The sequence below is a fragment of the Halichoeres trimaculatus genome, unplaced genomic scaffold, assembly GCF_033239565.1.
Source record: "Halichoeres trimaculatus isolate MK-OKI-2021-1 unplaced genomic scaffold, fHalTri1.1 fHalTri1_scaffold_12, whole genome shotgun sequence".
Lineage (NCBI taxonomy): Eukaryota > Metazoa > Chordata > Actinopteri > Labriformes > Labridae > Halichoeres > Halichoeres trimaculatus.
Window position 1 is genome coordinate 35,145,514 of NW_027437190.1, and position 23,510 is coordinate 35,169,023.

At 41.9% G+C, this 23,510-nt stretch overlaps 1 protein-coding gene across 1 annotated transcript in view; it reads right to left on the bottom strand.

The window, feature by feature from the left end:
* The window catches only part of LOC141800165 (neural-cadherin), a 152,586-nt gene extending 149,968 nt beyond the window's left edge, over positions 1 to 2,618 (bottom strand). The window contains exon 1 of the mRNA XM_074682571.1: positions 1,534 to 2,618. Coding sequence (XP_074538672.1) covers positions 1,534 to 2,509 — 976 coding nt within the window. The 5' untranslated portion in view covers positions 2,510 to 2,618. The remainder of the gene's footprint in view (positions 1 to 1,533) is intronic.
* Positions 2,619 to 23,510: the final 20,892 nt, after the last annotated feature.

Consider the following 23,510-nt stretch of genomic DNA (forward strand, 5'->3'; position numbering starts at 1 on the left):
CAAAAAAAAAAAACGGACGTCATCTTGCTTGGCTCGAAGTGAGGTCTCCAAAAACTGCTCCCCCTGGTGGCTGGCTGCAGTATAGGTTAAAAAATCCATCTCCCCAGTCATTCCAGATGGGCTGTGGTCAAACTTTAAAAAATTAATACACCTGGTAGAAATGTTTCTTACGTCTGATTGTTGTGGTGATTTGAAGATATCATTTGGCTGTCTTGTATCCAAGTCCTCTTTTTTCTGAAAGTTTTGTTTTCATTAGTTATACGAGGCTAAAAAACTAGGCTTTACGTAACGTTTAACAATGATTGACAGCTGATGTTCTTCTGTATTTTTTTCAGGGATTGTAAAATATGTCTGGAGGTAGAGTCAGGAAGTGATTAGACTCTCCAAAGAAAAAAATATTATTATTTCTGTCACCCAGCTCCACTCAGATTCTCCCAGAATCCCTCACTGTCTCTACTGCACAGAATCTGGCTCCAAACTGCTACAATGTCTGCGCCTGTGACGGAGGAATTTTGGCTTCAAAACCGTACAATGATAAACGGTGGAGCCACGCTGTCCACTCTATTTACAGGCTATGGTCCAAATATGTTAGAAAGAGCAACTGGAACTTGATTGTTTGCGTTGATAACGCCGCTAAACGGATGTGATTTCAAGCTAGCCGACTGACCTCCCAAGAGATTTGAGGAGACACACTTCTAACATCATGATTTAAATTTATTATCATTTATTTATCTTGGGGAGTGTTAATTAGAATACAAAACATTATTTTTTTATTGATTTATTTGTTTATTTTTTCGTCTTTTGCTTCATTGTAATTATTCTGTGCATGCTAACATAAATAGCCTCATGTGCCAGCGATGGTACCCGTACCACAGGTGGTTTCCTACCCCTGATTTCCAAGTTTTCTACCACTTAATCCAACTTTAAAATCATAAATCTGACCAGATATCCCAGCAGAGGGACTCTTTCAGCAGAAACATCCATCACACTGTGTCTCTGAAAGCTGAGCATCAACATAAGGAGGCTTTTCCTTCTTGCTGTGAAGATAAACTCAGACATTTAACAACCAAAGAGATTTCAGGGACCCAGAAAATGGGAAAAAGTCACTTTATCCAGCACAATTCACCTTTATTTCTACATGGGAACATTTTTGTGCTCTTTTTTGGCAGCTAACACTGACCTCATGGCAGGATCAGCAACAGCACAAATAAAACACTTCAAAGGTCAAGAAGGAAAATTAGCATGTGATGAGATTTCCACAAGGCCCAAACTCTCTGAGCTCAGCCTCACTCCACCCTGACTCTGAAGATGTTTGAAATGATTCAAGACGCGTTGAAATATCAAGTTTTTGACTCCAACACTGGTGTAAGAAACAACGGAAGCAGCTGCAAAATCAACCCTAATCAGCCCAATCAGCAGACGCTGCTGTAAACAAACATCCGGGTACCGTACAGACCGAGCAGCGAGCTCAAAGTTTGTCTCCAGCTTCATCCACAGAGAGTTTTTACGCACAGAAAGCAGAATCCTTCCTACCTCGGATGTTCTGGATCTTCACCGTCACCTCCGCGGGCTCCCTCAGGCTGCTCGCCAGGTACAGACGCCCTGAGTCCCGCTCGATCTGGACCGGGGAGTCCGCCTCAGAGATCACCTCAAACCGGCGCTGCTCGAACCTCTGATCCGGCACCGTGAACACCAGATCCCCGACCCTGACGTGGTCCGGCACGGTCACGGTGTAGGTGAGCTCCTCGGAGAGCGCGCGGGGCTTCCGGCGCGCTCTGCCGGAGCTGCGGACGTCCACGCGCAGGAACACGGGCTCACCTGTCCGCGCCACGGCCCCGCCGTCCTTCACGTACAGACGCAGGTTCACGTGGCTGACCCCGAGCAGGGACCCAATCAGCTTCACCTGGCCGCTCTGAGGGACCACGTGCAGCAGGTCAGACTCCGGTGACGCGTAAAAGGTGACGCGTCCGTTCCCCTCAGCGTCTCCGTCCTTCGCGTCGAACTGAGCCAGGTCAGAACCGAGGGGGGTCAGCTCGTCCACCTCCACGGTCTGGTTTCCTCCCGTGAAGCGCGGAGTGTTGTCGTTCAGGTCTGAAACTTCCACCTGGACTGACGCGGGTCTCCGGTGGCACCGCGGGGGCAGCTCCACGGTCAGCTCGTACATGGCGATAAACTCCCGGTCCAGAGCTCTGGCAGAAACCAGACCCAGGTGTCCTCTGTGGTTCCGGTGTCCACGGAGATGCACGAGCCGAAAATCCGACGCGTAATCCCCCTTCAGGCTGGCGCGGAGGTCCACTCCGGAGCAGCCGCGGGGTCCGAGCGGCAGCAGGACCCCGTCCACCGGCGTCCCGGCCGGGGAGTTCTCAGCGATGAGCCCGGAGAGGCGCGCTGCATGTCCGGGCTGCGCGGAGAGGCGCACCGGGGAGGCGTGGAGCAGCAGCAGCAGCAGCAGCGGGGGCAGGTGGAGGAGGCTGCGCGGGAGAACCGGTCCGGCTGCAGCTTTGGTCATGTTTCCATCAAACCTGTTCCTCCTGGAGAAGACAGCGAGGAGTCCGCCAGAGCCCCAAAAACCAGGATCCGGACTGACACAAATCCGTTAAGAAGAAAAACAGAAAGCAAAAAGAAAAAAATCCAGAGAGATTAAATCAAACCAACTCCTGAATCCGCTCAGGGAGAGGAGAAACCCGGATCAAAGTCCGTCCAGGGCGCACCAGCAGAGCCAGAACCCAGGTGTGGAGAATAAACCAGCTTTACGCACAGGAGGAGAAACATCCAGTGATGGAGGAGAGTCTCCGCGCAGAGGAGTGACAGTGGATCCTTCTGTTCTTCCTCTCTTCACTCCGAGCACAGCTCGACTGATGCTGCTGCTGAGGAGGAGGAGGAGGAGGAGGATGAAGTTGCTCCGGAGCGTCTCCACCGGAGGATTGAGCTCAGTGACGGACCCGCAGACTCTCAGCACGCTCCATGTGGTGCCGTAAGCCCCGCCCAGCTCGGAGTGAAGGGACCAATCAGGGAGAAGCAGCTGGGGTAAGTGACAAGCTATTGGACACGCCCACTTTGGGGGGGTTGCTGAGTCAGGTTAGAGAGAGAGGAGCTGATGCTGGTTCATGGTCATATCTGACTCAGTGAATCTGATCACAGCAGGAAGTAACAAAAACACAGTTTACTTTAAATAATGACAGAAACTGTTTGAATAAAAATGTCTGCTTCACTTTGAGCTGGAAACATCGCTGAGCTGAGCTGGTGGGAACGTGCTGTAGTGTTAAGTTGTCTCTGCAGCAGGTGAGCTCAGGTGTTGGAGGAAGAGCTGTTTGTTTTCTGAGACTGGAGGAGGAGTGTTTCGGTTGTGGAGCTGAGCTCATGTGTTTGAGGTTCATGTATTTACAGTTTTTGATAAAATTTCATTCTATAACGTTAGTATGATAATCCACAAGAAAAACATGCTACTTCTTAGCTTCCCGAGCTGGACCTGATTGATTTACAGCATATCTGAGTTTCTATGACAACACCACACCGACTGATGAAGTTTATCAGAGAGTAGAGAGATCTGTGTTTTTCTCTGCTGAAAACGATTTCTGTGATTAATTTTGTAGTGATGGTGGACACTGGAGCCAAACTGTCAGACAGAAAAAGGACAGAAGAGCAGAAGAAAGATAAACAGGAGAGAGATAGAGCACGAGCTAAAAGCTAAAACACGTGCTCAAGGCTAAAATGCAGGCTTAACAGTAACATATATGTTTAAGGTAAATTCTAAAACTAGAGATGAAGGCTAAAACATGAGCTAAATGCTAAAACATAGGCTGGATGCTAAAAGACAAATTACAGATTAAAAAATGTGGGCTTTAGGCCAAAAAAAAAATTTAAGGCTATAAAAGGAGCTAGAGGCTAAAAGACAAGCTCAAGGCAAGAACAAGAGCCAAAGGCTAAAAGACAAGCTAAAGGCTAAAAGACAAGCTAAAGGCTAAAAGTAAGGCTGGTTGCTAAAAGACAAGCAAAGGTTTAAAACAGAAGATTGAATATAAAACACAAGCTACAAAAAGAGCTTGAGGCTTAAACATAGGATAGAGACTAAAGCACAGGCTTCAGGCTGTAACAGGAGCTTAAGGCTAAAACACAGGGAAAAGGCTAAAACAGGAGCTGATGGAAAAGCATGAGCTAAAAGCTAAAACATGAGTTAAAGGCTTAAACAAGGGCTTAAGGCTAAAACATGAGCTAAAGGCTTAAAACAGGAGCTAAAGGCTAAAACATGTGCCAAAGGCCAAAACACTGGGAAAAGGCTAAAACATGAGCCAAAGGCTTAAAACGAGAGCAAAAGGCTCAAATGTGAGCTAAAGGCTAAAACACAAGTTAAAGGCTTAAACAAAGGCTTAAGGGTAAAACCTGAGCTATAGACTTAGACATGAGCTAAAGGCTAAAACATGAGCTAAAGGCTAAAAAACAGAAAACTGGATAAAACAGACGCTAAAGGCTAAAACTTTAGCTAAAGGCTAAAACACAAGCTAAATGCTAAAACATGAGCTTAAGGCTTAAAACATTAGCTTAAGGCTAAAACATGAGCTAAGGGCTAATACATTAGCTAAAGGCTAAAACACAGGGAAAAGGCTAAAACATGAGCTAAAGGCTAAAACATCAGCTAAAGGCTAAAACTTTAGCTAAAGGCTAAAACATGAGCTACAAGCTAAAATATGAGCTAAAAGCTAAAACTCAAGCTAAAGGCTAAAACATGAGCTTAAGGCTAAAACACAAGCTAAAGGCTAAAACACAAGCTAAAGGCTAAAACACAAGCTAAAGGCTAGAAAAGGATGGAGGTGCCCACAGCAGCACCTGCTGCTCATAGAGCAGAGTAAGATAGATTTGTGCTCTTATGTCAGAGTCTCCAAACTTAGAAAAAGTCATTTTGATTTGTGACTTTTTTTTTAAAAGTCTCTGGAGGGATCTGAAAACTCTTCACTCAACATTTTGAAACGACACGTTCTGGTCTGATTATCTCATTTCACACGGTGGATCATGAACAGACAAACATATCAAAGTGAGACATCACTTTCAGACCTTCAGGAGGAGTTTCACGACGTAAAGCGCCGTCTGTGGTTCACGTGTTTGACGTCTTTGCTTTGGAGATAAAACTGAACTCGTGTTCAGAGCAGCTCATCATTCAGCTCCTCTCTTGTTTTTTTTTGTCGGGGTTTATTGTCTCTTTTATTCCTGCTGTTATTGATTGCTGCGCCGCTCGCTGTGGGAGTTGAACCTGCCACTGTTAATACCTCACTTTAAAAACGCTCTCTGTCTGCGGTAATGAGGGCGGCCTGCAGCAGCCTCATTCATCAGCCTCGATCGCTTCAATAAAAAGACAATTTGCTGAGATCAATGTGTTTTCTCCGCTCTGAGCGTCTCCCATCCAGGCCGAGGAGATCAGATCTGACGTCTGCGTTTGGGAAATCCCTCTGAGGGCTTCAAAAATCCTCTCCTCTAATTTCGGAGAAGTTGAGTTTAAGTGGAGAAATTGTCTGCACATGTTTTTTTTCTCCTCTTTATGAAATCTAAATGAAAAGCGTCTCTGGGCTTTGATCAGCGAGCGGAGGAGGAGAGGAAGTGGGAGAAGTGACGTGATGAGAGAACGACAGTGAGTGAAATCACTTTAATCTGCGGGAGGAAAACTCGGCTCCTCGAACGCCGAGGCGAGACAGAAAGTTTCTGTAAGAAAGAACAAAAATCATCCGAATCACATCATCCCTGTTTCTTCTTTCTGTCTGAACTCTGAAGTTCCTTTAAACCAGAACTCAGATACTGCTGCAAACACTCAACACTTTCTAAAACTCATTTTATCTACAATCCTTTAAAAACACCAAAAGGTCTGACCCATGATCACTTCCTGAAACCATCTGCTCTCTAATTTCAGATTTAAAAAACTAGAAGCTTCCAGGTCAGCTGATGCTAATGTTTTGGGGTTAGCATTGGAAGCTAGCAAGTAGCTAACAAGGCAAATTCTTCTAAAAGCTGGTTTCTCCTCTCTTTAAAAATGAATCTGTCCTTTTCAAACGATGTTTCTGCGTCCTTTACGTTAGCATTGCTGTTCACCAATACATCCACCAGGGGGCGCAGAACGGAGTCAAAAGTGTATGACAACAACAAACTCAAAAACAAACATGGCGACTGTGGAGGAGGTATTGATAATGTAGCTCTGACAAAGAAAAAAGTAATAGAAAAAATAAAAAATAAAAAAAAAAAACAGAAAAACAAAACAAAAAAAAAAAAAACAGAAGCTGACATTTCTCACCAACCCACAAAGTTCCTCCGTTGTTATTTCTTCTTAATGTCTCACTATAGTGACGCATCAGGTAGTAACAGCAACACTGCCCCCCCATGGTTTCACTTGGTACTGCTCCATTTGGCCGGTATCCATACGCTTTATGGGAAAGTGCAGAAATATGGACAAAATGAAAAAGGCTATTTAACATCACAAAATGTGTATTACAAAGATTTAAATCAGCATCAAAACAGGTAACGCCACTGATAACAGAATAATATCACCATTCAATTTGTAAATAATATGCAAATCATGTCCTCCTAGCCCCTCCCCTAAACCCTCCTCTTCATGCCAACAGAGTGACAGGAAGTTGAAACTGAAAAAGGGAAAAAAGTGGGATTAAAACTGAAAACACCATTAAAATGATAAACTGTCATTGATAAAACAGTGACGATAAATCAAAATATGATTTGAATTCAAATACATCAAAATGCAAAAATTTATCAAAGGAAATAATATAAAACATTTCATGTTTTTGTTTTTAACCTCAGCAAAATGTTATTAATGCCATTTCCTGTTTTGATGCTGTTATAATTTTGTCTGATGCATATTTTCAGTGCCAATGTTACTTTTTTCAGTTCCAGGGTATTTTTTACAGTGACAAATTTTATTTTCAATACCAAACATCAAAGTCATTGTTTTGGCTTCATTAACAGAGTGTGTTCAGAAGCTTCGTCTGTTTCCAGATCTGTATTTAACGTTGAGCATGAAGGGGCCTTTGTTTTTTTTTTTGTTTTTTTTTTTTTGTTTTTGTTTTTTTTAATTGAAATATGTTTTTATTTTTATTTTTTTTTCATATATTGTTTTTATTCTTATTATTGTATTTTTTTTCTTTTTTTTTATTTCAATTTTTTATATTTTGTTTTCTTAAGTTTCAACTTGTCCATCCAATTTAACATTTGGAGTTTTTGATTTTTTTTTCTTTCTTTTAGTTTTAAGTTTTCTTTTTTTAAAAAAAAAGAAAAAAAGAAAACTTAACTGTCTTTTTATATGGGAAAGCACAGTTTGTTTTCCATTACACATAGCTTTCAGTATTCATCAGACTAACACATAAAGTCTGAGCGACTTTCTTTGGTCGTATTTTAAACTTTTCCAACTTCTGACCAACGTCATCAGCGCCAGTCTTTTAGTTGTGGACAAATTTCAAGTTAAATACAATAAAACCAACATTTTTGACTGAATAAAAAAATCAAAAATCTAAAAAGTTGGTGTTCAGATGGATAATTTTTAAAGTCTAATCACTCTAAAGTATTGTGTAGATTAAAGCATCCATCGTTTTATTTTTCAAATTTTTCAATTTCAGCACATTTCATAAAATTTTCTGTTAGAGGAAAAAAAATGGTGACACAGTTTTTCTTTTTTTTCCTGTCTTTGTTGTTTTTCACCTCCCTTTATAAAGTGTACGAATAAAACCATCCCAAACTCGTGGATTAAAAAAATAAACTGAAAAGGAAAATGACAAGTTTAAAGTTTTAAATTTGAGCTGAAATCAGGCAGGAAAAGTGCAAAGATGTGTTTTACTGACAGCAGAAAAAGTTTAATTAAAGGTAAAATAATCTCATGACTTTTTCTCTGAACATGTAAAAATGTCGATCAGAAAGAAAAACTGTGACGTGTTTCTTGTTTCTGTTGAATTTGGACTTTTTGGACCCGTGACTCAGAGCTGGTCCAGTCTTAATCCGTTGCAGCGAGAGCGGCTCTGATTCTCCAGGACGTTTCTCCAGGAGGTCACGGGATCAACCTGACAGCTCAGCTTTAGTCGTTTCGCCGCGGTCCTCTGCAGCTCGAGTGTCCGCTGCGAGCCGAGCTTCAGGCCTGTTCGTCTGTTCCCGCGGCCCCTCAGCGCGGCGTTTAGGCGACGCGTTGGCTGCAGCCTCCAATCGATCGGTCACGCCGCTCAGTCTGCATCAGGAAACGCTCAGAGAACAGAGCTGGAAAAACGCCGTCACCAGCCCACGAGACGGAGGATCATAAGAAGCTGGACGTTGAGAAGAAATGAGAACGGTTCAGTCTTCAAGTTTCCTCCTCACGCCGTCTGTTCATGGAGGAGGAAGCGTCATGGCAGCGAGTTGAGTTCATGGATAACTCATCTGAGTCGACATCAGTGCATCTGACTGGAAAATAAAATGACCAGAAATATATATAATATAAATATAAATATATAAATATATTTCAACAAGTTTTCTTTCCTTATATTTCAGGCTGACTGGTAAAAATATTGTAAATTTAAATTATTACATCCAAGGATTAGAGATCACCAACGCATTTGACTGAAAAATCTGATCTTAAAGAGGGGTACTGTGCTTTTTTATGTCTTTATTTTGTCCCTGTGGTGCTCCTGTAGTTTCTTTACGTGATATACAGCTCAATAAAAAACAAAAACAAAACTATTTTTCTCTCTCTGGTGTTTTTATAGACCCTTTTTTCAGCCTCTGTCTGAAACACTAATAATAGCTTCTGTCTCTTTAAGAATCCTCGCTCCATAACCCCCCTTCTCTCTGATTGGTCAGCCCTGTCAGAGCCCGATTTGTAATAACAACCTAATGTTTCAGTGTCCTGTTGGAAGTCAAAAAATGCGTGAAACAGCCCACCATAAATGGCAACAACAAGCGCTGAGGTGTCCTTTGGGAGCCAAAAAATATGGTTAAGACCCTTTTAGAGCCAAAATGTGTTCTAATATGCACTTTGGGAGACAAAATATGTGTGAGAGCCCTTTTGAGTGGCAACAACCCATGGTAAAGTGTCCTTTTGGGAGTCAACGTGCTCTTTTATAAACCGAAACCTGCACTGTGCCCTCTTGAGTGGCAACAACGAGCACTAAGGTGCCATTTGGGTGTCAAAATGTGAGCTGAAATTTCCTCTGGGAGCCAAAATGTGCGCTTAGGTAAGATATGGGAGCAAAACATATATATGAGCTCTTTAAAAACCTGAAACTGCCGCCTTGGCTGGTTGATGTACCATAAATGGCTCTCTTGGGTGGCAAAAGCAAGAACTAAGGTGCTATTTGGGAGCCAAAAAATATGGTTAAGTCCTTTTTGGGAGCCAAAGTAAGTGCAAACAGCCCTCTTGAGTGGCAACAACTTATGCTAAAATGCCACTCATGAGCCAAAATGTGAGCTGAAATCTCCTTTAGGAGCTAAAATGTGTGTAGGAGCCATTTTAGAGCCAAAATGTGCACTAAACTACACTTTGAGAGACAAAGTTTGTGTAAGTCATCCCTTTTGAGTAGCAAGAACCCACACTAAAGTGTTCTTTTGGGAGCCAAAGTGCTCTTTTTTGAACCAAAACCAGCAGTGAACTACCCTAAAGTGGCAAAAAGGTACGCTAAGGTGGCCTTTTGGGAGCCAAAACGTGCACTGAAGTATCCTATGGGAGAAGATCATGTACCAAAATGGGCTCTTTGGCTGATAAAAACCTGAAACTGAAACAACAACCCTTATTAAAATGCCACCTAGGAGCCAAAATGTGTGCTTAAGTGCCAATCTAGGGCCAAAACTTGAGCTGCAGTGGCCTTTTGGGAGCCAAAATGTGTGCTTATGTAACCCATGGGGGCAAAACTTGTATCAAAGTGAGCTCTTCGGCTGATAAAAACCTGACATTGCCCCCTTGGCTGGTTGAAATAATGTACGTGGCCCTCTTGGGTGGCAAGAAAGAGCACTAAGGTGTCCTTTGGGAGCCAAAAAATATGGTTAAGTCCTGTTTGGGAGCCAAAGTAAGTGCAAAATAGCTCTCTTGAGTGGCAACAACTTATGCTAAAATGCCACTTATGAGCCAAAATGTGGGCTGAAATCTCCTTTTAGAGCCAAAATGTGTGCGAAGGGGCCCTTTTAGAGCCAAGACTCACGCTAACGTAAATTTGGGAGACAAAATATGTGTAAATCATCCCCTTTGAGTGGCACCAACCCACGCCAAAGTGTCCTTTTGGGAACCAAAGTATTCTTTTATGAACGAAAACCTGCACTAAATTGCCCTCTTGAGTGGCAAAAAGGTACGCTAAAGTGGCCTTTTGGGAGCCAAAACGTGTGCTATGGATCCTATGGGAGCAAAACTTGTATCAAAGTGGGCTCTTGGGCTGATAAAAACCTGATATTGCCCCCTTGGCTGGTTGAAATACTGTAAGTGTTCCTCTTGGGTGGCAAGAAAGAGCACTAAGGTGTCCTTTGGGGCCAAAACATGTACCAAAGTGTCCTTTAAGAAGACAAAACAAGTGCTTGACTATCCTTTGGGAGCCAAACATGTATCTAAGGGTCTTTTAGGGAGCCAAAACATTTAATAAATTATCCTTTGGGAGCCAAAATATGTGCAAAACAGCCCTCTTGAGAGGCAACAACCCACGCCATAGAGCCCTTTGGGAGCCAAAATGTGCACCAAAGCAGCTCTTGGGTTGAAAAAAGCTGTAACTGCCTCCGCGGCTGGTTGAAACACCATTAATGTCCTACCTGGGTGTAAAAACCTATGCTGAATTTTCCCATTTTATTTTTCCCTTCAAAAAGCCACTGATGCAGAGGTTTGAAAATCTGCACACGCTCAGTCTTAGCATCCAGTGGTCGTCCTTTTTTTTGTACATCGTACTGGAAGTTTTCATAGAAACTGGACAAAATTTGTGCCATCGCTGGTTTCCTGTTGGTCTGTTGTGTTTGGAGCAAAGTTTTGTTTCTGGATCCTAAAATAAAGCTGGATTGAAAACTTTTAGATGGCAGATAGAAAATATTTTTACATGATTGTTTTTTTTCACTGGGTGTTTCCAAACAAAGTTATTCTGGTGAAGAAAACCAACACGGGTATTTTCTCATCTCCACGCGGCGCTCGGCTGTAGGTGAGCGGAGCGGGCGCCGCGTGATTGACAGCTCTTTGAAAACACCATTATTAGAGACAGAGTGGAAAGAAATAGCTTCAAACACCCCCACGGTGTGTGTGTGTGTCTGTGAGTGTGTGTGTGTGTGTGTAAGAGTGTGTGTAAGAGTGTGTGTGTGTGTGGCATTTTCCAACCCTCAGGAGTCCAACAGCCTTGAAGTGTTTCTACTTTTTGTCAAATTTTCCTTTTTAAAGTCATTTGTCTGCTGTGATTATGATTGTCTCTGGTCAGTGTGTGTGTGTGTGTGTGTGTGTGTGTGTGTGTGTGTGTGTGTGTGTGTGTGTGTGTGTGTGTGTGTGTGTGTGTGTGTGTGTGTGTGTGTGTGTGAGCAGAAGGTAGTAATCACCCAGTCCATGTCTGTCAGTCACCTGCAACAGCGCTGACATTCAGCTTTGTTCTTAAAGGGAAATACCGCTCAGTTTAAAGTGTCATTTAGAGCCTGTTATTCATCTGACACACACACACACACACACACACACACACACACACACACACACACACACACACACACACACACAGCTCTGGAAACATGTGTTCCTCACTTGTCGGTCGTTGATGGTTCTCAGATTGCTGCGTGACGTTTTGGACAGATGCAGGGTGGAGGATAACTGTCGCTCACCTTCCTCCTCCTCCTCCTCCTCCTCCTCCTCCTTCTCCTAATTTAAACCATCTGTCTGACCCTTTTTCAGGATCTGATTTGGTGCTTCCAAACTTTGGAAAATCCAAGTATAGACTACATTTCACAAAGTAAAAACAAACAAACAAAAACCTCTGACCTGCATTTCTTCTGATGACCACCAGGGGGCGACTGGAATGTTTGCAGAAAGAAATGAAAATGTTTGAAATCTGATGAAGAAGTTATCTTCCCGAGATTTAATCTCTCAACAAGAATATTTCTAATGCATGTTTTTTCCTGTCAAAAACAGAAAGACGTTTATTAAGTTAACTTATATTCCGAGGAGGGCTGAGACTGTAACACATTATTTACAACATATGGGATAAAGAAAAAAAATGTTGCATCAAAAAAAATGAGTTCCAGCTTCTGGTATCACCTCCATGCTTGACATGTGGCGAGCTCGGACTCCAGAGCTAGCTTGAGCACGAGCTAGCAACATGGCCAAAAGACAAAGTCAGCCCAGAGCTTTTGTGGTTGTGATGTGTTTGTTATTCGGATTCATGTACACACAGCTGTTGATCAAACTCTGACTGGACTATGAGGTTGGTTAAGAAACTGTTTTACTTTAAACCGTTTCAGAGAGTGAAATAATCACTTTATGTTGTCCTGTTGGTCTATTCATACTTGGTCTGGGATATTTCATGAACCTTTCCTTTTCACTGTTTGTATCCCTAAGGTATCAGCGAGCTGTGTACCACAAGTTTAAAGATTAAAATCAAGTCTGTCGCTGAGAGATTGTCATATGACACTGCGCAAACAGTAGGTGTCACAACTGGGTGCTGCTGGGTGTCACTGAGCGATTGGCAGGTGTCACTGACTTATCGGCAGGTGTCACTCAGTTATTGGCAAGTGTCACTCAGCTGTTGGCAGGTGTCACTGAGCTGTTGGTAGGAGTCACTGAGCTGTTGGCAGGAGTCACTGAGATGTTGGCAGGAGTCACTGAGCGATTGGCAGGTGTCACTGAGCTGTTGGCAGGAGTCACTGAGCTGTTGGCAGGTGTCACTGAGCTGTTGGCAGGAGTCACTGAGATGTTGGCAGGAGTCACTGAGATGTTGGCAGGAGTCACTGAGCGATTGGCAGGTGTCACTGAGCTGTTGGCAGGAGTCACTGAGCTGTTGGCAGGTGTCATTGAGCTTTGGCAGGAGTCACTAATCTGTTGGCAGGAGTCAGTGAGCTGTTGGCAGGTATCATTGAACTGTTGACAGGTGCCACTCGGTTATTGGCAAGTGTCACTGAGCTGTTAGCAGGAGTCACTGATAGGTGTCACTGAGCTGTTGGCAGGTGTCACTGAGCTGTTGTCAGGAGTCACTGAGCTGTTGACAGGAGTCACTGAGTGATTGGCAGGTGTCACTGAGCTGTTGACAGGTGTCACTGAGGTGTTGGCAGGTGTCACAATGATTGGCAGGTGTCACTTAGTGACTGGCAGGTGTCTTTGAGCTGTTTGCAGGCGTTGCTCTATGATCAGTGGAATACCATGGGCTGCTTCTGGATTTTGGCCCTGTTGAAAAATTATGGTATCCTTTTATGTTTCTTTATATCTTGAAACAACTTTTTTCTAGATTTGTTTTTAACTAAAAATATTTTTTTACCAAAATAAAGCCAACATTTACTCAGATTTCCATTTTTGCCGTGAAGCAATAAGTCTTCAAAGTCTTCTTTTAAAAACAGGAAACAGCTGATGGATTGAGACGAAGTGACTTTTGTAAATCAGCCTTTAAATTGGATGAACTCTGGATCCTGCTGCAGCTGAATCGCTGAGATTTGGTGGTTCTCTGAAACTTCTTGAAACCATGAGTCGTTTGGAGCCCCACTTTGGAAAAAACACAGGAATTACCCTTTAACCCGTCAGCAGAGGCCACATGTGGAGACACGGTAACTCTGGTCTGTGTGTTCGATGATTGTTCAGCGCTCAGGGTTCATCGCTGCGCTGAAATCAGGAGGATTAAAGAAACTCTACCTGTTTACCTTCTCCTCTCAGAGTCTGGGATTTGAACCCGTGACCTCTCCACCCTCTCCGCCCTCTTCTCCACCTCCTCCACCCTCTCTGGGTTCGACAGACGTCTGCAGACAAATCACAGCGTTTACGGCGGACAGTGAAGCAGTGTGACGGAGCTGATGGTGTCGGATGTCCTGTCAGAGGCGTTCAGTCGTCTCTTTCATCTCAACCACAGAAGAAGAAAAACGAGGAAGAGGAGGAGGAGGAAGAGGGTGAAGTTTTAAAGGGTTAAACTTTCAATAAAAACTGTATTTTAATAAACTGTTCCCTCCTCGGTTGAAACCATCTCAGCTGATGCTCCTGTCTAGACGCGGTAATCGTGTTTACACGCCGTCATCTATTTAGCGCTTAATGACACGCTGCGAGCTCGCCGCCGTGCTATTAAACCTCTTTATCTCCCGTCCTATTATACATGTGATCTGATCCTGCTCCGCACCGCTGCACATTTACATATCCATTCACTCACACTCCACTGGCTAATAACTTTCAGCTTAATTAAACTCGTTTGCATGTGCTGAAATCCCGTCATGCGGCTAATGAGATGAGCCCAGTGTGATCGCAGGTTGTCAAGGTGTGTGTTGAACAGCGGGTATATTTAGCCGCGCTGCCTCCGGGGGTGAAAACATACAGGGCTAATGTGTGTAACAGAGGCGAGGCGTGGACTGAGGCATTGTGGGTAAATAATGTACAGTTTACAGTAACAGGGAAGCTTCAGGATGTTTCTCTGCTTCTGTCATGATGTGAAGTTTTCAATCAGAGAGGAGTTGTTTCCTGTTCGTGCTCATAAAGCAGTTTATTGATGCGTGTCCAGTTTGATTTAAGTCTAAAGAGATTTAACTTAAAGCCTGATGACAAACTGTGATTGTTCAGGGTTCGTATAGAAGAGGATTAAAACAGTGGAGCAAATACTTCTTCTGAGAGTACTAAAGTAAAAAAAGCTTCCATTAAAGTCAGAAAACTGAATTTAACTTTTTAAAAACACATTTTGGGGCTGTTATGTTTTTATCTTTGAGATGATGAACAGTGAACAGAGCAGGAAACAGGAAGAGTGGGTCTATGACATCACCCATTTGTTTCTGATACAGAGTTTTGGAGCTGAACTAGTTAACATTCCTTAAAGTCTCTGTGAGGAGTTTCTGAGTGATCTTGAAAAGTTTCTCTCCTAGATATCTTCCTGATCCTAATCCACACTTTAACATGAGATTATCGGCAACAGTATAGGTTATTGATACTAAATGCTACTTCTTAGCCTCCCAATCGGGACCAGACTGATTTATGGCACGTCAATGCCTCTATGACAACAGGAAACAACAGGAAACAGGAGTGCAACATGAGGTAGAAGCTAAAAAATGGGGAGTGATTAAAAAATGAGCTAAAGGCTAAAACATGTGGCAAAGGCTCAAAAGTTGAGAAAAGACAAAAACATTAGCCAAAGACTAGAAGAGGTGGTAGAGGCCAAAACACGAGCTAATAGCCCAAACAAAGGGAGCTGAAGGCTTAAACGTGGAGTAGAGGCTAAAAAATGGGTTAAAGACTTTAAAATGAGCTAAAGGCTAAAAACCTGATGCAAAGACTCAAAAGTTTGATAAAGGCTTGAGCATAGGGTAAAGGCTAAAAAAGTAGCTCAAGACTAAAACCTGCGGCTAAGGCTGAAATACGAGCTAAAAACGTTAACACAGGCTAAAGGCCAAAATAAAACAAAACAAAAACGGGAGCTTAAGGCTAAAACGTGGAGTAGAGGCTAAAAAATGGGGTAAAGACTAAAACATGAGGCAGGAGTTTGAAGACAAGCTAAAGACTTAAACACAGGCTACAGGCCAAAAAATGGGAGCTAAAGAATAAAACATGGGGTAAAGGCTAAAAAAAAATGAGCTAAAGGCTAAAACCTGTGGGAAAGACTCAAAAAGTTGGGTAAAGGGTTGAACACAGGCTAAAGGCTTAAAAAGTAGCCTAAAGCTTAAACCTGTGGCAAAGGCCAAAATACTAGCTTAAAGCCAAAATAAAAAGGGAAGCTAAAGGCTAAAACCTGGGTACGGGATCAAAAAATTAACTAAAGGCTAACACATTTGGCAAAGGCTCAAAACGTTGGGTAAAGGTTTCAACACAGGGTAGAGGCTAAAAAGTTAGCCAAAGGCTAAAAAAAAAGACTTTAACACAGGCTAAAGGCCAAAAAAAATGGTAGCTTAAGGCTTAAACATGTGGTACGTGCTAAAAAAAATTAGGGTACAGGCTGAAAAAAATGAGCTAAAGGCTAAAAACTGTGGCAAAGGCTCAAAAGGTTGGGTAAAGGCTTTGAACACAGGGTAAAGGCTAAAAATTAGCTCAAGGCTAAAAAAAAAAAGTGCTAAAGGCAGGAACATGAGCTAAAGACTTAAACACAGGCTAATAGCCGAAAACACAAGCTCAAAGCTAAAAAAGGGAGCTAAAGGCTTAAATGTGAAGTGTAGGCAAAAAAAATTGGGTAAAGGCTTAAATATGAGCTAAAGGCTAACACTTGAGGCAAAGTCTTAAAAAATGGGTCAAAGCTTCAACACAAAAGCTTAAAAATAGCCCCAGGCTAAAAGAAGTGGTGAAGGCCAAAACACAAGCTGAAATCCAAAAAACGGAAGCCTAAGGTTAAAACGTGGCGTAAAGGCTAAAAAAATGAGCTAAAGGCTGAAAACCTGTGGCAAAGGTCCAAAACATTGGTTAAAGGCTTGAACACATGTTATAAGCTAAACAATTAGCTCAAGGCTAAAAACTGTGGCAAAGGCCAAAACACAAGCTCAAAGCCAAAGAAACACAAGCTGAAGGCTAAAATGTGGGTCCAGGCTACAAAAAACTGGGGAAAAGTCTAAAAATTAGCTAAAGGCTAAAACCTGTGGCAGAAGCTGGAACAATAGCTTAAGACTTTAGGGCAGGCGAAAGGCCAAAACAGAGGATTAAGGCCAAAAAAACAGGAGCGAAAGGCTGTAACATGGGGTAGAGGCTAAATAAAGGGCCAAAGGCTAAAAAATAAGCTAGAGGCTAAACACATGATGTTACACGACAAAATGACGACTTATTTCTTTATGAAGAGTAAAATAAATTTTGTGATTCATGACAAAATAATTTCTCTAAAGGACGTGTGTTTGGCTTTATTTTTAGGTTGAGCTGTCTTGAAATAGATGAGACATTTTTTCTGGACTGTCCGGGTCGACCTAGCTTAATTTAAGCCTTTAAATGTTTTTTTTACAACGACTGACTCAAAAACACTTGTTTAGCTTTTTGTTTGCGGAGCGTATTTTCAGACTGCTGCTCTGTAAATACAGGAAACTGGAGCTCAGGTGTAAAAAAAAGCTTCCCTCAGCTCACACCTGACTCTGCTCTGTGATGATTACCTCATTACGGTCTGTGTTTTCCTTTCTGACTGTCGTTGGCTTTATTTTGGCTTCACTTTTGTACAGTGTAAGGAGAAAGTTGTGTCGTCCATCTTCAGTCGGTGAGACGGATAAAAGAAGAGCGTCTCCTTTTATCACAGAACACCTCTGGCTCTGTATTTCTCTCCATCATCAGATTAAAAACTCCCAGCTGTATTAGGACGTGTAATCTGACTCGCAGGATCCAGCGGTTCATTATTCTGCTCAGCCCGCGAGCTGGAGGCGAGCGGCTGCATCAGCGCAGGAACAGGAAGTGCTCCTCTGATAAACAGTGAAGCGTGCAGAAATCAGCCGCTGCAGGCTGCCGCTGTTTTGGGGGAAAAGTGACAGAGTCAGTGGTTTCTATATTAAGGTCCTCTCCTCCGACAGACCGTGTTTCCACCCCGAGTCATCCCTCGCTCCTCTCTGCAGGCGCTGCCACCGCCGTCCACACGGGGCCGGGGGAGATCAGGCTCAAACAGGTCAGAGGTCAGGAGGTCAGAGGTCATGATACAGCCCAGTTAACAACAAACTTCTTCATGTTTCTCTGTTTTCATGAATATAACCTCTGTCTGTGGTTTTTATTAAGAGGAAGTGTTTGTAGAGTTTGTTGAAGGGATACAGGTCTGCGTTTTTGCGTTTTAGGGTGAAACGGGGCCTCAGTCTGGTCTCAGAGTGGAGAAATTAAGACAGTTGGTGCCACAGGTGTGAGAGCAACTGAAGAAGCTAATGAAGAATTAAGTAAAGCAACATCCTGTCCTGCAATCCAGGCACCTCCAGCTTGGGTTCCTACACTTTCCAGGTCACAACTCCCAGAATAGCAGAGCCAGACGAAATGCTGGATGTCTTTATTGTTGATCTTTGTTTACTGTGTCACGTTCTTCTTCTTCGTTGGATTTATTAGCTGGGTTCACTGTGTTGCGTTGCTATGGCCTCGCGCTATTTTGTAGCTGACGCAGCTATCGTCAGCAGTATGCTTTGCACACTAATATTGACGTGTATAAACAACACACAATTGCGAAAAATTTGGAGGCGTCATATTCTGTTTCTGCAGCTGTTCTCCTCCAAACGTTTATGTCTTTTGCATAGACTGTATAAAACATGGACGTAGTCTCTCTGACGTCACCCGTCTGTTTCTGAAACAGAAAACGAAGCAGATCGGCTATAGCGGCCATATTGGTAGTGGCAAGGGCTTCACCTACAGCCATAGGGCGCCTGTCGGTCATGTGACCCTCAGCTGTGCCTCTTATTGGAGGAGCTTGCGATCTTAATATCCTCTGAACGGTCGAGTTAGAAAAAAAAGTCTCCCCCCGTACAGTGGGAGCTGATAGTAAAATTATCGACTCAGACAGGAGACGTTTTTTGATCCAGGCTGTAAACAGGTTAATTTATACTTTGAAAACAGCTTTTTTTGGCTTGGTGTGTTTGTGACTTCCTGTACTTATGGAGCCAGCCTCAAGCAAACACTGGAGAAACAGCAGATTTTAGCACTTCAGGATTGTCTCATATTCTTAGACTGGAGGTTGCTGCTTGGTCTTTTGTCATAAAGAGCCGAGCGCCGGGACACAAACACAATCAAGCGGTCCGCCATGTTGAATGTTTTGGTATGTGACGTGTCAGCAACAAGCGTTTTGATTGGTCGGATGTGTACACCTTTTTTGGAACTTTGGAAAATTGACCTCTTTACGAAAAAATAAAAGCCGCAATTTGGCACAGTGAAATAACATTGCTGGTGTGAAAGCTTGAATTTAAAAACAGTTGATTAAAAAAAAAAAAAAAAAAACTATTTTGTGCAAAATAATTGCACAAAAAATATGCATCTGGTTTGCAAAGGGCTTTAGATCTACGGTGGCTCTAAAGGTCAACTGCACAAATATTACATCACCATAGGAATTAATAATAATTAAAAAAAATTAGAATTAATAAGTTAAAGCCAAAGTAGTTCTTAAAACTGACCAAAAAATTCAACAAATTGATGAAAAAATGCAAAATTTTGTGAAAAACAAAAATGGACAGAAACTTGAATTTTCTTTCTTTTTTTTTCTTTTTTTTTTAAACTTTTTTTTAAATTTAATTGAAACTTCTTCAAACAGATAATCGTTGAATAAATCAAAATATAGTTTACTAAAAGGAAAAAAATGAAGTATTTTCAATAAGTCTTTTAGATTTTGTGATTTTTTTTTTTTTTAAGTGTTTTTTTGTAAATATTTTGCATTACACAAGGAGGCTTGGGGTTCAGTGAAGTAATTTTGTGAGTAAAGGCAGCACCAGGTTTTTCTTTCACATTCAGGTCCCCCTCACTGAGACGCTGTTAATTCACCTTAAAAAGAAACATCAGGAGCTCCTACGTTTAAGAAAGACTTAGACTTTTATTTCAAACTTTTCAAACTTTGAATGAACAGGCATTTCGTTTGTGCCCCTGCATGTCACTCCCCACTCCAAATTAAGAAGAAACTACCAAACTAAAAAAAATAATACTAAAGAAAACATAAAGACGAGAAAGTCTGAGGGAAAGGGGAAAATAAACAATCCTAAAAAGTGTCTTCGTAGTTTTCTGGATTCAGCGATGGCGTCCTGACGAGGTGAGAAGCTGAATAAATATTTATCAGTTTGATAAACGGACTCAGTCCCTGACGTGAAGAATCCACGCTGATGTTCGTCTCAGCTCTGCTCTCCGTCTCGTCTCTGAGCGGTCGTCTCTGAGCCGTCGTCTCTGAGCAGTCGTCTCTGAGCAGTCGTCTCTGAGCTGTCGTCTCTGCCCACGGCGCAGCTTTCCGCCGCTCTCGGCGCCGTGTGGAGCTGCGGGCCCAGCAGGAAGCTTAATGACCGTGGCCTCTCTCCTGCCGGTCGCTGTGACTGACGGCCTGACGGCTCTTGATGAATGACATTCACCGCCTCGACAGGCTGAAACCGACGCCGGGCCGGGGGAGGTGATTCAGCTGCTAAACATCAGCCCTCCGTCCTCCGAGGCCCCGCCGCCGTAATGAGCCCGCCGCTCGGTTCAGCGGAGGGCCACGGGGGCCGAGGCCGAGTGATGAGGGCCGAGCGTGACAGCGTGATGGAGCGCGAGCTGCGAGCTGGTGAGGAAATGAGGGAAAGGAGCATGTCACCGCTGTCAGGAGGAGAGCTCATTCCTCCAGGTTTTTCCTCGCTAACCTTTGTGCTCTGAGAGCGGCGCCGCTCCATCCGTCTCCACCTGCTTTATATTCACAGCTCCACGCCGCTGCTGCTGCTGCAGGGACTGACAGCCGTGATCCAGACCATTCATAGACCAGGAGGATCACACCGTGCCCCTGCACGCTCCGCTCGTCGTGCAAACGCAGCTCAGCCCGAATCAATCTCACTAAAAAGCGTCTGAGGAGAAAAATCACTGCGATGCTGCGTCTGAAGTTTGAGTCAGGAAACGTAGGAGTTTCTGAGCTTCCTCACATGAAACACGCTCATCCTGCTGCGCTGTGAAACATCTCTGTCATCGACGTACGCTGTCACCGCTCTCACGCCAAACCATCAACTCTTCAGCGTCTGTCCTTCATCGGTTCAGACGCCAGAACTCAGGAAACACGATCACCTGACGAAGGAGATTCTCACTTCAAACAACAAATTTAACAAACGAGTGATTGTACAATTCTGCTTGAGTCAACAGACATTTTTACTCTTTTACTTTTTTACCCAGTTCTACGTCTAGTTCAGATTTCCTTTTCCACTTCTCTGCGTCTTTATCACTCACAGTTTCTCTAAGCTTCATCAGGTTTAATGTTAGCAATATGTCGTTAGCTTTAGCGTGAGTCAAAGAAACTGAAAACGTTGGTTTTTGTCACTGTGAAGTTAAACGTTGATGTGAAATGCAAAAATACTCGAAATGTAAATCACATTTCATCTGAAGATCAAAAGAACTGCAGTACCTTCAGTGTCCACTTGAGGCTGTTTGAAGTGGAAAAAAAAAACCTGATTAGGATTTTGGCATCAATCGTTAAATTGTAACTTTGAGGGTACGGAGCATGGGTTCCTCCTCGAACAAACTACACGGGGTCTTTTTTTAAGAAAAAAATTGTCTTTTAAGGAAATTACGTAAACATAAAGCAACATAAAGAATTTCTGAATTAGATTTTTGAGGCTCAGTGAGTTGGTTTCACAGCGCTGTTATGTAAAGTAGTTTGTAAAACAAATGACTTTTTTTTACTTAATGTTTCATTTATTTTTACAATTTATATTTGTGGCTTAAAGGATTGTAGCGTAGCTTGCCCAACCTTAATTTTACAGAAGAATTCAAGAATAAAATTGTTTGATATTTTTGTGACGGCATCCTTTAGCCTCCTCTCTAACGGCTGCCGTGTTCCTGTTTGAGTCCGCTTTACTACTAATTGTCTAAAAATCTTAACATGTTCAAAAATACTGAGTTACAAAACAAAAAAAAAAGCTTTTCAGACAAGTAGCCACTTTTTGAAATGGTTTGTATTTGGAACCAGAGCTTTTGGAGCCAGCCTCGAGTGGACACTTGTGGAACTGCAGTTTTAAGCATGTTAGCATTAGCTTTGTTGCTTAAAACCAGAGGTTGCTGCTAAAAGCCTGGCTCAGATTCAGCTCTTTGAGTCTGAGGTGAATGTTGTTTTCAGTGTGAGTCAATGCTTAGCATCTTTGTCACGAGAACGCCGTCATTGTTGTCTGTTATTGCCACAGCGCTGTTGTGTAAGAGTAGGTTTTGGAGAACTTTTTCACTCTTCGCTGTCAGTTCCTTTAATTATATTCTTTATTTTCATTTTTCATGTTATAAGTTTTATATTTGGAGCTTGAGATTTGGCACCTGGAGCATGTGACCTGGTTGCTAGGCTGTGCTGGGGCCCAAAATTATATCATTATGATTATTCTTTCATTATTGTGTTCATATTTATTTTACAGTTTTATATGTTAATAACTGATGTTCTGATCTGTAACTATTTCCTTCTTTCTCTCACTGATTTTTATGATTTTAGCTTCTATTTCTGTCCTCATGGTCTCATTTTATGTTGTATGGTTCTTGTATTGTCTGAGTCCCTTTGCTTCCCGATGTTTTCATGTATGTTGTCTTGAACTGTGTGTTTTGTTTTGTTTTTGTGTTTCTGTGCCTTGTTGTCGTTTTTTAAAGCAATTTGTAAACTTTGTTTTTAGAAGGTGCTATATAAATAAACTTATTATCATTATTATTAATGATAATAATAATTCTACCTGAATTATCGTTTAGTGTTTTATTTATTTTGAGTACAGACCACTTTTTATCAATTTATCTTGTCTTATTTATTTATCTATTTCATCTTTTCTTTTTAAAATCTTTTATATTTACCGTATTTTATTCTCTAGTTTTCCTGTTTTATTCTTCATTTATTTAAATCATATATATATATATATGTATATATATATATATATGTATATTTTAACTGAATTTCAAGTATTTTTCATTCTTAATTTTTAAATATCATTTTCTTATTTTATTTTATGATATATTTAATTTTATACTTTTAACCTAACCTCCAGTGTCTTCTCATTTTTAAACTTTTAAGACGGCGTTTCCTCAGTACGTACTGGGTACAGCAGTGTGCTTTATTATTGTCTTCTATGTTGCTTTTTATTAACACTGTGTATGGGTTGCTGTGTGGGTGGAGTGGGTTTGGGGTATAATTATTTTATTGAATTCAAGTGTCTGTTTGTAAAGCACTTTGTGCTACATTTTATTTGTATGAAAAGTGCTATATGAATAAATTTTGATTGATTGATTGATTATAAAATATCGCTCATTAATCCTTAAGGAATGTGAATCAAACAGAGGCGCGACTTCTTCGGTCCAATCAAAAAAAAAAAAAATGTTTATATATTATTACGATTAGTGGTGTGCCGATCAATCTGAAATATTGATATACTGATGCCAACGTTGGAATCAGTATTAATGAATATTTGGGTGATGAGATTGATACTTAAGTTTCAGTTTCTCTTCTCTACATGTGCTCCTCTTTATTGCTCATGAGCTCAAATCTATCTATCTATCTATCTATCTATCTATCTATCTATCTATCTATCTATCTATCTATCTATCTATCTAGGAAGGTGGAACTTTGTCTATTCTTTAGTAAAAACAGAAATTTGTTTTTGACTCTTAGTAGTTCCACGGTCATTTTTGTGTCTCTTGGTCTCTGACTGTTTGGCCACTTCTTTAATAGATCAACAAAACTTAAAGTTCAGTTTCTACAACCAGAGCTACTGCTAATGCTCCAATGGCTAACACTGTGACGACTTCTTTGACACAGTAAATCACACAACTCTATTTTCTCACC